At 38.6% G+C, this 15,070-nt stretch overlaps 1 protein-coding gene across 1 annotated transcript in view; it reads right to left on the reverse strand.

Annotated features, from left to right (window-relative positions):
- Positions 1-1,971: 1,971 nt before the first annotated feature.
- LOC118220379 (deleted in malignant brain tumors 1 protein-like) overlaps positions 1,972-15,070 on the reverse strand; it is a 34,483-nt gene continuing 21,384 nt past the window's right edge. Inside the window, exons 13-19 of the mRNA XM_035404245.1 lie at positions 11,695-11,874; positions 9,317-9,518; positions 9,203-9,270; positions 8,067-8,246; positions 5,576-5,890; positions 4,441-4,620; positions 1,972-2,264 (exon numbers count right to left, since the gene is read on the reverse strand). Coding sequence (XP_035260136.1) covers positions 1,972-2,264; positions 4,441-4,620; positions 5,576-5,890; positions 8,067-8,246; positions 9,203-9,270; positions 9,317-9,518; positions 11,695-11,874 — 1,418 coding nt within the window. The remainder of the gene's footprint in view (positions 2,265-4,440; positions 4,621-5,575; positions 5,891-8,066; positions 8,247-9,202; positions 9,271-9,316; positions 9,519-11,694; positions 11,875-15,070) is intronic.

The following is a 15,070-nucleotide window of genomic DNA, read 5'->3' on the forward strand; positions in this document are numbered from 1 at the left end:
ATAAGATGACAAAATCCTAGAAAGAGTCTAGTTAAGTATCATCACTTTTGCATAGGGTATATTCATCTGTATGTTGTCATTTACATAAGTGATAAATGGGTGAAACGGTGCAGTTTTTGGCTCAAAAGACACACCGTAAATTTTGTTAGTGTGTTTTGAAATCATCCATAGACAACTATATCACCTGTGTTTTCTTAATAACGTACGTATTGCCAATGGTACAATTTCTTGTTAAAGGTGCCCACTGATATTATAAACTGCATGCCAGCCATGCTATAATACACAATATAGACCCCTTCATGGCCTAAGTCATCAAAAATGTACATGCACATTTTAGCATCGGAAGTACGGAAATTCTCTTATTATGGAACTGGTGTGATAGAGGGGGAATTGCTTCATGCTACCACTTTTTCGGAACTACTCAAATACAGAAAATGTAGTGTTTGTGGCTATATATGTGTATCTGATGAAAAACAAGTTTTCAACATACAAAAATTACAAGTTACTCACACATACAAAGCACTGTTTATAAGTCATTCATTCAAACTGGCAAAATCTAGGCCTACCTTTAAAAGTATTGATGTCCAAATTATACCCAGTTACAAGAAACAATACTGGCTATTTTAGCTCGCGCACATTAAACAAGCTGTATACCAAAGCAATGCTACCCAATGTTTCCAATATTGTTTCACGCAGCTTTAAACAATTTTACAAACATATTTCCAATTTGGACATCTTTATTTCTTTCTTTTTTGGTGGAACAGAGAGGCCAGCTTGGGATTCAATTTACTAAAGACATAATACAGACTTACTGGTCAAAGAGGTCACTGGAAATGTGACATTGTTGGCAGCACTGGTAAGGTTGGATCCGGGAAATGATGTTGTGATACTGCCGCTGGAACTTGTTGAGCTTGATGCTTCTGAACTGACGTTGATACCAGGTATTAGGGCTGGTGTTGTATTCACCAAACTTGCATTTATGGAACTACTCCCTACAACAGAACACAAAGCAATAATGTGGTAGTTAAAAATCAGTGTCAAGGCCTCGACGTCTTGAAGTTCGTAGCAACATCGTAAAAATTTTTTTAACATCTTTTGCTTAGATATAGCTTGCCAGCTAGCTTGCATTCTCTTCCCACTATTTCTTTAGTTTTTTGGTCTATAACATTGCTTGTTTTTATGAAATAGCTATCTTTTCACTCATCAATAGCAAGACCACACAACCCTGAGATGCTTGCTGTCACAATCGAGAGATCTACTTTTTCATTATCGGTTATAGTTATTTTAGAACCTTAGTTCTTTTTTCTTAATGCTTACCTGCCCATTCAGTATTTTTTTTTTTTTACAGTGAAATTATTAATCAATCTGGTCACACATTATACCACTTGAAAGTGCTAAAACTCACAATTATATCTGTATATGCTATTTTATGATGCCAATGTTTTAACAACAATGGTTCCTTATTTTGTAATGTGGGTTGGCAAAACAAGCTTGGGGGGGTGCATCTTCTATGCATTTTTGAAAAGACAACATGAATTTCGGTTAAGTCGGTGTCTTCATGACAGAAAGGATCCAGTGAACAAAATCCACTGTCATTTCTTGTCCTAAAACGTGCAAACTTAGAGAAACATCGAAAGACTGTCCATTGTTCACACTGTTTGCATTTTGTTCACAATGACAGTAACACATACCCACCCACATTCAGTGGACTTCTAGAGCATGTCACAAACATTACCCAGCACTAAAATCAAAAGTGGATTATAAATACTGCCTCCCGCCAAAGATATCACTCAACATTGATTATAAAACTGGCTCACAGTTATTAATGATTACGAACATTAACACAGACATGTGAATTGCACTTAAACTGAACACTGCATATGTTCTCATGTTCATCTTTGTAACAGTCCATTTGAGGCAATTAAAAAACAAACTGAAGATTTCCTACCTGAGCAAACCACGCCAGCATCTTCATTGTGACCACAGTTGTGTGACCCAAACCCAAGGGTGCTGGCACTGTGTCAGGGCAGATTCACTTCCTGAACACCTCACATCATCCAACCAGATGGGCCCGCTGCCCTCTCCAAAGTGGGCAGAGCTTTGAGCAGCCACAGCTCTGCCACAGCCCACCTGTCTACACACCACCTCAGCGTTGTCTAGGTCCCAGATGTCATCACACACCGTTCCCCACTGACCATCATGGTAGATCTCCACTCTGCCAGAGCATGGGTCATCTCCATTCACCAGTCTGATCTGGTCACTGGCTACAACAATCATATGAACAGACCAATGAGTTTTGTGTTTTCTTTCCTACGAATGTCACACAATTCATTGAATTCACTGAACGTGCCATTGAGGTGCAGGTTTGCACGGCAATCATTCACTTTCTGATGGTAATCAGTAGAAAATGAGGCCAAGGTAGAATAAATAATATTGGCTATTTCTTAAGGGTTGCGAGTTTGTGGTCATTGGGGTTATTTCTGTAGGTAACCCTGAAAACTGCCGCAGTGCTGTATAGGTATGGGGCATGCCCCGCCAAGCTGTAACTTGCCGGACAGCACACCTGCCATCCCACAATGTGGCGTACAGCACTCTGTTTCTTGTTTCTTATTAAAAGCAATGTTAAAACTGTTCATATTATTGGCCTGCTTTTTTGCACCGTATTTTTCTATTGTGGGTTCTCTTAAATGTAGCTTATCCAAAGTTGTTGGTCTAATAACATTATGCCACTGGCCAGTCTCTTCCTAAAGGTGCACTGTGATAACGCGAACGGGTGTGTCGCTTCATAGCCGTTACTGTATTGTAGGGCTGCCGCAATTAGTCGACATAATCGATGACGTCGATGCTGAAAATGCATCGACTTAAATATTTTAAAGCGACACTTCTTTTTTTTATTTTCATAAATTTACCTTTTTGATTTCTAAAACGCTTCAATTCATTGTAACAAAGGTTTTTCTTCAATATCACTACGTAATTGCTACATAACATTAGTCGTTTTCGGCTCCAGTCATTGGTCGGCTCCAGTCAACGCTACAGTTTTACAGTTTTTATGGCGGCAGCAGCAGAGTCCGACTCGGTTGCTAAAGAGGTTCAGAGGTTCCAAAAATAGCTGTGCGTAATACCACACGTGTTGTTTACGGTGGTGTCACCATCTTCAGTACAGTCTGGCTTGATTAACAATTCATTTATTCAGTAGGTGAAAGTATAAGCTTTCTAACAATGTATAACATGTCTAATTTTGCTTTTGGAATAGCATTTTATAGGTCAGTGTAACCAAAATAGTCTTATTATTGTGTCACCTCATAGCTGTTACTGTATTATGTATTATAGCATGGCTGGAACACTGTATTGACCAATCAGCATCTAGGACCAGAACTATCTGTTTTATAATTAAGCAATAAGACATACAGAACATAAAGTTAGGAGATAAGCTATAATATTAACTATTAATTAACATTAGCTAGCTATATGCTTGGTTACTCATTTAAGCATACTAACGTAACTTCTCTTGAATTTTACAATAGCAACATTATGGTACACGCTCACATAGACTACCAAGTTACGCAAACTAAACTAGTAATATTAATGTTAGCCTACACCTTGCTAACTTCTCAGTCACTCCACTTCTATAAGATGACAAAATCCTAGAAAGAGTCTAGTTAAGTATCATCACTTTTGCATAGGGTATATTCATCTGTATGTTGTCATTTACATAAGTGATAAATGGGTGAAACGGTGCAGTTTTTGGCTCAAAAGACACACCGTAAATTTTGTTAGTGTGTTTTGAAATCATCCATAGACAACTATATCACCTGTGTTTTCTTAATAACGTACGTATTGCCAATGGTACAATTTCTTGTTAAAGGTGCCCACTGATATTATAAACTGCATGCCAGCCATGCTATAATACACAATATAGACCCCTTCATGGCCTAAGTCATCAAAAATGTACATGCACATTTTAGCATCGGAAGTACGGAAATTCTCTTATTATGGAACTGGTGTGATAGAGGGGGAATTGCTTCATGCTACCACTTTTTCGGAACTACTCAAATACAGAAAATGTAGTGTTTGTGGCTATATATGTGTATCTGATGAAAAACAAGTTTTCAACATACAAAAATTACAAGTTACTCACACATACAAAGCACTGTTTATAAGTCATTCATTCAAACTGGCAAAATCTAGGCCTACCTTTAAAAGTATTGATGTCCAAATTATACCCAGTTACAAGAAACAATACTGGCTATTTTAGCTCGCGCACATTAAACAAGCTGTATACCAAAGCAATGCTACCCAATGTTTCCAATATTGTTTCACGCAGCTTTAAACAATTTTACAAACATATTTCCAATTTGGACATCTTTATTTCTTTCTTTTTTGGTGGAACAGAGAGGCCATCTTGGGATTCAATTTACTAAAGACATAATACAGACTTACTGGTCAAAGAGGTCACTGGAAATGTGACATTGTTGGCAGCACTGGTAAGGTTGGATCCGGGAAATGATGTTGTGATACTGCCGCTGGAACTTGTTGAGCTTGATGCTTCTGAACTGACGTTGATACCAGGTATTAGGGCTGGTGTTGTATTCACCAAACTTGCATTTATGGAACTACTCCCTACAACAGAACACAAAGCAATAATGTGGTAGTTAAAAATCAGTGTCAAGGCCTCGACGTCTTGAAGTTCGTAGCAACATCGTAAAAAATTTTTTAACATCTTTTGCTTAGATATAGCTTGCCAGCTAGCTTGCATTCTCTTCCCACTATTTCTTTAGTTTTTTGGTCTATAACATTGCTTGTTTTTATGAAATAGCTATCTTTTCACTCATCAATAGCAAGACCACACAACCCTGAGATGCTTGCTGTCACAATCGAGAGATCTACTTTTTCATTATCGGTTATAGTTATTTTAGAACCTTAGTTCTTTTTTCTTAATGCTTACCTGCCCATTCAGTATTTTTTTTTTTTACAGTGAAATTATTAATCAATCTGGTCACACATTATACCACTTGAAAGTGCTAAAACTCACAATTATATCTGTATATGCTATTTTATGATGCCAATGTTTTAACAACAATGGTTCCTTATTTTGTAATGTGGGTTGGCAAAACAAGCTTGGGGGGGTGCATCTTCTATGCATTTTTGAAATGACAACATGAATTTCGGTTAAGTCGGTGTCTTCATGACAGAAAGGATCCAGTGAACAAAATCCACTGTCATTTTTTGTCCTAAAACGTGCAAACTTAGAGAAACATCGAAAGACTGTCCATTGTTCACACTGTTTGCATTTTGTTCACAATGACAGTAACACATACCCACCCACATTCAGTGGACTTCTAGAGCATGTCACAAACATTACCCAGCACTAAAATCAAAAGTGGATTATAAATACTGCCTCCCGCCAAAGATATCACTCAACATTGATTATAAAACTGGCTCACAGTTATTAATGATTACGAACATTAACACAGACATGTGAATTGCACTTAAACTGAACACTGCATATGTTCTCATGTTCATCTTTGTAACAGTCCATTTGAGGCAATTAAAAAACAAACTGAAGATTTCCTACCTGAGCAAACCACGCCAGCATCTTCATTGTGACCACAGTTGTGTGACCCAAACCCAGGGTGCTGGCACTGTGTCAGGGCAGATTCACTTCCTGAACACCTCACATCATCCAACCAGATGGGCCCGCTGCCCTCTCCAAAGTGGGCAGAGCTTTGAGCAGCCACAGCTCTGCCACAGCCCACCTGTCTACACACCACCTCAGCGTTGTCTAGGTCCCAGATGTCATCACACACCGTTCCCCACTGACCATCATGGTAGATCTCCACTCTGCCAGAGCATGGGTCATCTCCATTCACCAGTCTGATCTGGTCACTGGCTACAACAATCATATGAACAGACCAATGAGTTTTGTGTTTTCTTTCCTACGAATGTCACACAATTCATTGAATTCACTGAACGTGCCATTGAGGTGCAGGTTTGCACGGCAAACATTCACTTTCTGATGGTAATCAGTAGAAAATGAGGCCAAGGTAGAATAAATAATATTGGCTATTTCTTAAGGGTTGCGAGTTTGTGGTCATTGGGGTTATTTCTGTAGGTAACCCTGAAAACTGCCGCAGTGCTGTATAGGTATGGGGCATGCCCCGCCAAGCTGTAACTTGCCGGACAGCACACCTGCCATCCCACAATGTGGCGTACAGCACTCTGTTTCTTGTTTCTTATTAAAAGCAATGTTAAAACTGTTCATATTATTGGCCTGCTTTTTTGCACCGTATTTTTCTATTGTGGGTTCTCTTAAATGTAGCTTATCCAAAGTTGTTGGTCTAATAACATTATGCCACTGGCCAGTCTCTTCCTAAAGGTGCACTGTGATAACGCGAACGGGTGTGTCGCTTCATAGCCGTTACTGTATTGTAGGGCTGCCGCAATTAGTCGACATAATCGATGACGTCGATGCTGAAAATGCATCGACTTAAATATTTTAAAGCGACACTTCTTTTTTTTATTTTCATAAATTTACCTTTTTGATTTCTAAAACGCTTCAATTCATTGTAACAAAGGTTTTTCTTCAATATCACTACGTAATTGCTACATAACATTAGTCGTTTTCGGCTCCAGTCATTGGTCGGCTCCAGTCAACGCTACAGTTTTACAGTTTTTATGGCGGCAGCAGCAGAGTCCGACTCGGTTGCTAAAGAGGTTCAGAGGTTCCAAAAATAGCTGTGCGTAATACCACACGTGTTGTTTACGGTGGTGTCACCATCTTCAGTACAGTCTGGCTTGATTAACAATTCATTTATTCAGTAGGTGAAAGTATAAGCTTTCTAACAATGTATAACATGTCTAATTTTGCTTTTGGAATAGCATTTTATAGGTCAGTGTAACCAAAATAGTCTTATTATTGTGTCACCTCATAGCTGTTACTGTATTATGTATTATAGCATGGCTGGAACACTGTATTGACCAATCAGCATCTAGGACCAGAACTATCTGTTTTATAATTAAGCAATAAGACATACAGAACATAAAGTTAGGAGATAAGCTATAATATTAACTATTAATTAACATTAGCTAGCTATATGCTTGGTTACTCATTTAAGCATACTAACGTAACTTCTCTTGAATTTTACAATAGCAACATTATGGTACACGCTCACATAGACTACCAAGTTACGCAAACTAAACTAGTAATATTAATGTTAGCCTACACCTTGCTAACTTCTCAGTCACTCCACTTCTATAAGATGACAAAATCCTAGAAAGAGTCTAGTTAAGTATCATCACTTTTGCATAGGGTATATTCATCTGTATGTTGTCATTTACATAAGTGATAAATGGGTGAAACGGTGCAGTTTTTGGCTCAAAAGACACACCGTAAATTTTGTTAGTGTGTTTTGAAATCATCCATAGACAACTATATCACCTGTGTTTTCTTAATAACGTACGTATTGCCAATGGTACAATTTCTTGTTAAAGGTGCCCACTGATATTATAAACTGCATGCCAGCCATGCTATAATACACAATATAGACCCCTTCATGGCCTAAGTCATCAAAAATGTACATGCACATTTTAGCATCGGAAGTACGGAAATTCTCTTATTATGGAACTGGTGTGATAGAGGGGGAATTGCTTCATGCTACCACTTTTTCGGAACTACTCAAATACAGAAAATGTAGTGTTTGTGGCTATATATGTGTATCTGATGAAAAACAAGTTTTCAACATACAAAAATTACAAGTTACTCACACATACAAAGCACTGTTTATAAGTCATTCATTCAAACTGGCAAAATCTAGGCCTACCTTTAAAAGTATTGATGTCCAAATTATACCCAGTTACAAGAAACAATACTGGCTATTTTAGCTCGCGCACATTAAACAAGCTGTATACCAAAGCAATGCTACCCAATGTTTCCAATATTGTTTCACGCAGCTTTAAACAATTTTACAAACATATTTCCAATTTGGACATCTTTATTTCTTTCTTTTTTGGTGGAACAGAGAGGCCAGCTTGGGATTCAATTTACTAAAGACATAATACAGACTTACTGGTCAAAGAGGTCACTGGAAATGTGACATTGTTGGCAGCACTGGTAAGGTTGGATCCGGGAAATGATGTTGTGATACTGCCGCTGGAACTTGTTGAGCTTGATGCTTCTGAACTGACGTTGATACCAGGTATTAGGGCTGGTGTTGTATTCACCAAACTTGCATTTATGGAACTACTCCCTACAACAGAACACAAAGCAATAATGTGGTAGTTAAAAATCAGTGTCAAGGCCTCGACGTCTTGAAGTTCGTAGCAACATCGTAAAAAATTTTTTAACATCTTTTGCTTAGATATAGCTTGCCAGCTAGCTTGCATTCTCTTCCCACTATTTCTTTAGTTTTTTGGTCTATAACATTGCTTGTTTTTATGAAATAGCTATCTTTTCACTCATCAATAGCAAGACCACACAACCCTGAGATGCTTGCTGTCACAATCGAGAGATCTACTTTTTCATTATCGGTTATAGTTATTTTAGAACCTTAGTTCTTTTTTCTTAATGCTTACCTGCCCATTCAGTATTTTTTTTTTTTTACAGTGAAATTATTAATCAATCTGGTCACACATTATACCACTTGAAAGTGCTAAAACTCACAATTATATCTGTATATGCTATTTTATGATGCCAATGTTTTAACAACAATGGTTCCTTATTTTGTAATGTGGGTTGGCAAAACAAGCTTGGGGGGGTGCATCTTCTATGCATTTTTGAAATGACAACATGAATTTCGGTTAAGTCGGTGTCTTCATGACAGAAAGGATCCAGTGAACAAAATCCACTGTCATTTTTTGTCCTAAAACGTGCAAACTTAGAGAAACATCGAAAGACTGTCCATTGTTCACACTGTTTGCATTTTGTTCACAATGACAGTAACACATACCCACCCACATTCAGTGGACTTCTAGAGCATGTCACAAACATTACCCAGCACTAAAATCAAAAGTGGATTATAAATACTGCCTCCCGCCAAAGATATCACTCAACATTGATTATAAAACTGGCTCACAGTTATTAATGATTACGAACATTAACACAGACATGTGAATTGCACTTAAACTGAACACTGCATATGTTCTCATGTTCATCTTTGTAACAGTCCATTTGAGGCAATTAAAAAACAAACTGAAGATTTCCTACCTGAGCAAACCACGCCAGCATCTTCATTGTGACCACAGTTGTGTGACCCAAACCCAAGGGTGCTGGCACTGTGTCAGGGCAGATTCACTTCCTGAACACCTCACATCATCCAACCAGATGGGCCCGCTGCCCTCTCCAAAGTGGGCAGAGCTTTGAGCAGCCACAGCTCTGCCACAGCCCACCTGTCTACACACCACCTCAGCGTTGTCTAGGTCCCAGATGTCATCACACACCGTTCCCCACTGACCATCATGGTAGATCTCCACTCTGCCAGAGCATGGGTCATCTCCATTCACCAGTCTGATCTGGTCACTGGCTACAACAATCATATGAACAGACCAATGAGTTTTGTGTTTTCTTTCCTACGAATGTCACACAATTCATTGAATTCACTGAACGTGCCATTGAGGTGCAGGTTTGCACGGCAAACATTCACTTTCTGATGGTAATCAGTAGAAAATGAGGCCAAGGTAGAATAAATAATATTGGCTATTTCTTAAGGGTTGCGAGTTTGTGGTCATTGGGGTTATTTCTGTAGGTAACCCTGAAAACTGCCGCAGTGCTGTATAGGTATGGGGCATGCCCCGCCAAGCTGTAACTTGCCGGACAGCACACCTGCCATCCCACAATGTGGCGTACAGCACTCTGTTTCTTGTTTCTTATTAAAAGCAATGTTAAAACTGTTCATATTATTGGCCTGCTTTTTTGCACCGTATTTTTCTATTGTGGGTTCTCTTAAATGTAGCTTATCCAAAGTTGTTGGTCTAATAACATTATGCCACTGGCCAGTCTCTTCCTAAAGGTGCACTGTGATAACGCGAACGGGTGTGTCGCTTCATAGCCGTTACTGTATTGTAGGGCTGCCGCAATTAGTCGACATAATCGATGACGTCGATGCTGAAAATGCATCGACTTAAATATTTTAAAGCGACACTTCTTTTTTTTATTTTCATAAATTTACCTTTTTGATTTCTAAAACGCTTCAATTCATTGTAACAAAGGTTTTTCTTCAATATCACTACGTAATTGCTACATAACATTAGTCGTTTTCGGCTCCAGTCATTGGTCGGCTCCAGTCAACGCTACAGTTTTACAGTTTTTATGGCGGCAGCAGCAGAGTCCGACTCGGTTGCTAAAGAGGTTCAGAGGTTCCAAAAATAGCTGTGCGTAATACCACACGTGTTGTTTACGGTGGTGTCACCATCTTCAGTACAGTCTGGCTTGATTAACAATTCATTTATTCAGTAGGTGAAAGTATAAGCTTTCTAACAATGTATAACATGTCTAATTTTGCTTTTGGAATAGCATTTTATAGGTCAGTGTAACCAAAATAGTCTTATTATTGTGTCACCTCATAGCTGTTACTGTATTATGTATTATAGCATGGCTGGAACACTGTATTGACCAATCAGCATCTAGGACCAGAACTATCTGTTTTATAATTAAGCAATAAGACATACAGAACATAAAGTTAGGAGATAAGCTATAATATTAACTATTAATTAACATTAGCTAGCTATATGCTTGGTTACTCATTTAAGCATACTAACGTAACTTCTCTTGAATTTTACAATAGCAACATTATGGTACACGCTCACATAGACTACCAAGTTACGCAAACTAAACTAGTAATATTAATGTTAGCCTACACCTTGCTAACTTCTCAGTCACTCCACTTCTATAAGATGACAAAATCCTAGAAAGAGTCTAGTTAAGTATCATCACTTTTGCATAGGGTATATTCATCTGTATGTTGTCATTTACATAAGTGATAAATGGGTGAAACGGTGCAGTTTTTGGCTCAAAAGACACACCGTAAATTTTGTTAGTGTGTTTTGAAATCATCCATAGACAACTATATCACCTGTGTTTTCTTAATAACGTACGTATTGCCAATGGTACAATTTCTTGTTAAAGGTGCCCACTGATATTATAAACTGCATGCCAGCCATGCTATAATACACAATATAGACCCCTTCATGGCCTAAGTCATCAAAAATGTACATGCACATTTTAGCATCGGAAGTACGGAAATTCTCTTATTATGGAACTGGTGTGATAGAGGGGGAATTGCTTCATGCTACCACTTTTTCGGAACTACTCAAATACAGAAAATGTAGTGTTTGTGGCTATATATGTGTATCTGATGAAAAACAAGTTTTCAACATACAAAAATTACAAGTTACTCACACATACAAAGCACTGTTTATAAGTCATTCATTCAAACTGGCAAAATCTAGGCCTACCTTTAAAAGTATTGATGTCCAAATTATACCCAGTTACAAGAAACAATACTGGCTATTTTAGCTCGCGCACATTAAACAAGCTGTATACCAAAGCAATGCTACCCAATGTTTCCAATATTGTTTCACGCAGCTTTAAACAATTTTACAAACATATTTCCAATTTGGACATCTTTATTTCTTTCTTTTTTGGTGGAACAGAGAGGCCAGCTTGGGATTCAATTTACTAAAGACATAATACAGACTTACTGGTCAAAGAGGTCACTGGAAATGTGACATTGTTGGCAGCACTGGTAAGGTTGGATCCGGGAAATGATGTTGTGATACTGCCGCTGGAACTTGTTGAGCTTGATGCTTCTGAACTGACGTTGATACCAGGTATTAGGGCTGGTGTTGTATTCACCAAACTTGCATTTATGGAACTACTCCCTACAACAGAACACAAAGCAATAATGTGGTAGTTAAAAATCAGTGTCAAGGCCTCGACGTCTTGAAGTTCGTAGCAACATCGTAAAAAATTTTTTAACATCTTTTGCTTAGATATAGCTTGCCAGCTAGCTTGCATTCTCTTCCCACTATTTCTTTAGTTTTTTGGTCTATAACATTGCTTGTTTTTATGAAATAGCTATCTTTTCACTCATCAATAGCAAGACCACACAACCCTGAGATGCTTGCTGTCACAATCGAGAGATCTACTTTTTCATTATCGGTTATAGTTATTTTAGAACCTTAGTTCTTTTTTCTTAATGCTTACCTGCCCATTCAGTATTTTTTTTTTTTTACAGTGAAATTATTAATCAATCTGGTCACACATTATACCACTTGAAAGTGCTAAAACTCACAATTATATCTGTATATGCTATTTTATGATGCCAATGTTTTAACAACAATGGTTCCTTATTTTGTAATGTGGGTTGGCAAAACAAGCTTGGGGGGGTGCATCTTCTATGCATTTTTGAAATGACAACATGAATTTCGGTTAAGTCGGTGTCTTCATGACAGAAAGGATCCAGTGAACAAAATCCACTGTCATTTTTTGTCCTAAAACGTGCAAACTTAGAGAAACATCGAAAGACTGTCCATTGTTCACACTGTTTGCATTTTGTTCACAATGACAGTAACACATACCCACCCACATTCAGTGGACTTCTAGAGCATGTCACAAACATTACCCAGCACTAAAATCAAAAGTGGATTATAAATACTGCCTCCCGCCAAAGATATCACTCAACATTGATTATAAAACTGGCTCACAGTTATTAATGATTACGAACATTAACACAGACATGTGAATTGCACTTAAACTGAACACTGCATATGTTCTCATGTTCATCTTTGTAACAGTCCATTTGAGGCAATTAAAAAACAAACTGAAGATTTCCTACCTGAGCAAACCACGCCAGCATCTTCATTGTGACCACAGTTGTGTGACCCAAACCCAGGGTGCTGGCACTGTGTCAGGGCAGATTCACTTCCTGAACACCTCACATCATCCAACCAGATGGGCCCGCTGCCCTCTCCAAAGTGGGCAGAGCTTTGAGCAGCCACAGCTCTGCCACAGCCCACTGTCTACACACCACCTCAGCGTTGTCTAGGTCCCAGATGTCATCACACACCGTTCCCCACTGACCATCATGGTAGATCTCCACTCTGCCAGAGCATGGTCATCTCCATTCACCAGTCTGATCTGGTCACTGGCTACAACAATCATATGAACAGACCAATGAGTTTTGTGTTTTTCCTACGAATGTCACACAATTCATTGAATTCACTGAACGTGCTTCTTATATTTTTCTCAAGTAAAGGTTTTTTTTCCCTGTAATTTATTATTTATCTGAAAAGGGGAGAGATGTAATAACAGGCTTAAAAATATCAGCTCTAATCATCTTGCCCAGAGAAGGTGAGTTCAAGCTACATTTAAAATGAGTAAAGATTCAGGTTTATCATAAAACAAGATGGACCTGATGGATAAATCATTTGATAATACAGTCATGTGCTCTGTTTCATACATCTACATGTAAATCTTGGTTTGACAGACACTCAGTATCAGGTATGCAAACAATTAAAAATTCTGCCAAGAATTCTGTGCTGTTACATCAACTGAAAATGAGTACTGTTCTTTGAAATTTTCTTTCCAAAAAGGAATAGATATTTTCTCTTGTACATCTTTGTAACAGTCAATTTAAGGCCATTATGAAAGCATAGAAGATTTCCTACCTGAGCAAACCACATGAGCATCTTCATGCTGACTACAGTTGTGTGACCCAAACCCAGGGTGCTGGCACTGTGTCAGGGCAGATTCGTTTCCAGAGCATCTCACATCATCCAACCAGATGGGCCCACTGCCCTGGCCAAATTGGGCACTGCTTTGAGCAGCCACAGCTCTGCCACAGCCCACCTGTCTACACACCACCTCAGCGTTGTTCATGTCCCAGAATTCATCACACACTGTTCCCCACTGGCCATCATGGTAGATCTCCACTCTGCCAGAGCATGGGTCATCTCCATTCACCAGTCTGATCTGGTCACTGGCTACAACAATCATATGAACAGACCAGTGAGTTTTGTGTTTTCTTTCCTACGAATGTCACACAATTCACTGAATTCACTGAACGTGCCATTTTCCAAGGCAAACTGAAAAAAAGTACTACAATTTTGAAATGTTTCTTTTAAACATTTAGAGAGAAATTGGCGCAAAACATTGTAATCGCTTTTTCAAGAGTAACATTTTTCATTAATGTATGATTAAAAAAGGATAATTATACATAAAAATAAAGATTGACTGTAAATGTAAATGCAAATGTTAAACATGAATGTAAATGTAAATGTAGCTTTTAAACATCAATAAAATTGTTCAATTTAAATGTTAAACGTATAAAATACATATTTGGAATATATACTAATTGGCCATACCTAAAAAAATTGAGGGCAATTAAAAAACAAACTGAAGATTTCCTACTGAGCAAACCACGCCAGCATCTTCATTGTGAACCACAGTTGTGTGACCCAAACCCAGGGTGCTGGCACTGTGTCAGGGCAGATTCACTTCCAAGGCTTTGAGCAGCCCAGCTCTGCCACAGCCCACCTGTCTACACACCACCTCAGCGTTGTCTAGGTCCAGATGTCATCACACACCGTTCCCCACTGACCATCATGGTAGATCTCCACTCTGCCAGAGCATGGGTCATCTCCATTCACCAGTCTGATCTGGTCACTGGCTACAACAATCATATGAACAGACCAATGAGTTTTGTGTTTTCTTTCCTACGAATGTCACACAATTCATTGAATTCACTGAACGTGCCATTGAGGTGCAGGTTTGCACGGCAAACATTCACTTTCTGATGGTAATCAGTAGAAAATGAGGCCAAGGTAGAATAAATAATATTGGCTATTTCTTAAGGGTTGCGAGTTTGTGGTCATTGGGGTTATTTCTGTAGGTAACCCTGAAAACTGCCGCAGTGCTGTATAGGTATGGGGCATGCCCCGCCAAGCTGTAACTTGCCGGACAGCACACCTGCCATCCCACAATGTGGCGTACAGCACTCTGTTTCTTGTTTCTTATTAAAAGCAATGTTAAAACTGTTCATATTATTGGCCTGCTTTTTTGCACCGTATTTTTCTA

This window comes from Anguilla anguilla, chromosome 2 (assembly GCF_013347855.1).
Source record: "Anguilla anguilla isolate fAngAng1 chromosome 2, fAngAng1.pri, whole genome shotgun sequence".
NCBI lineage: Eukaryota > Metazoa > Chordata > Actinopteri > Anguilliformes > Anguillidae > Anguilla > Anguilla anguilla.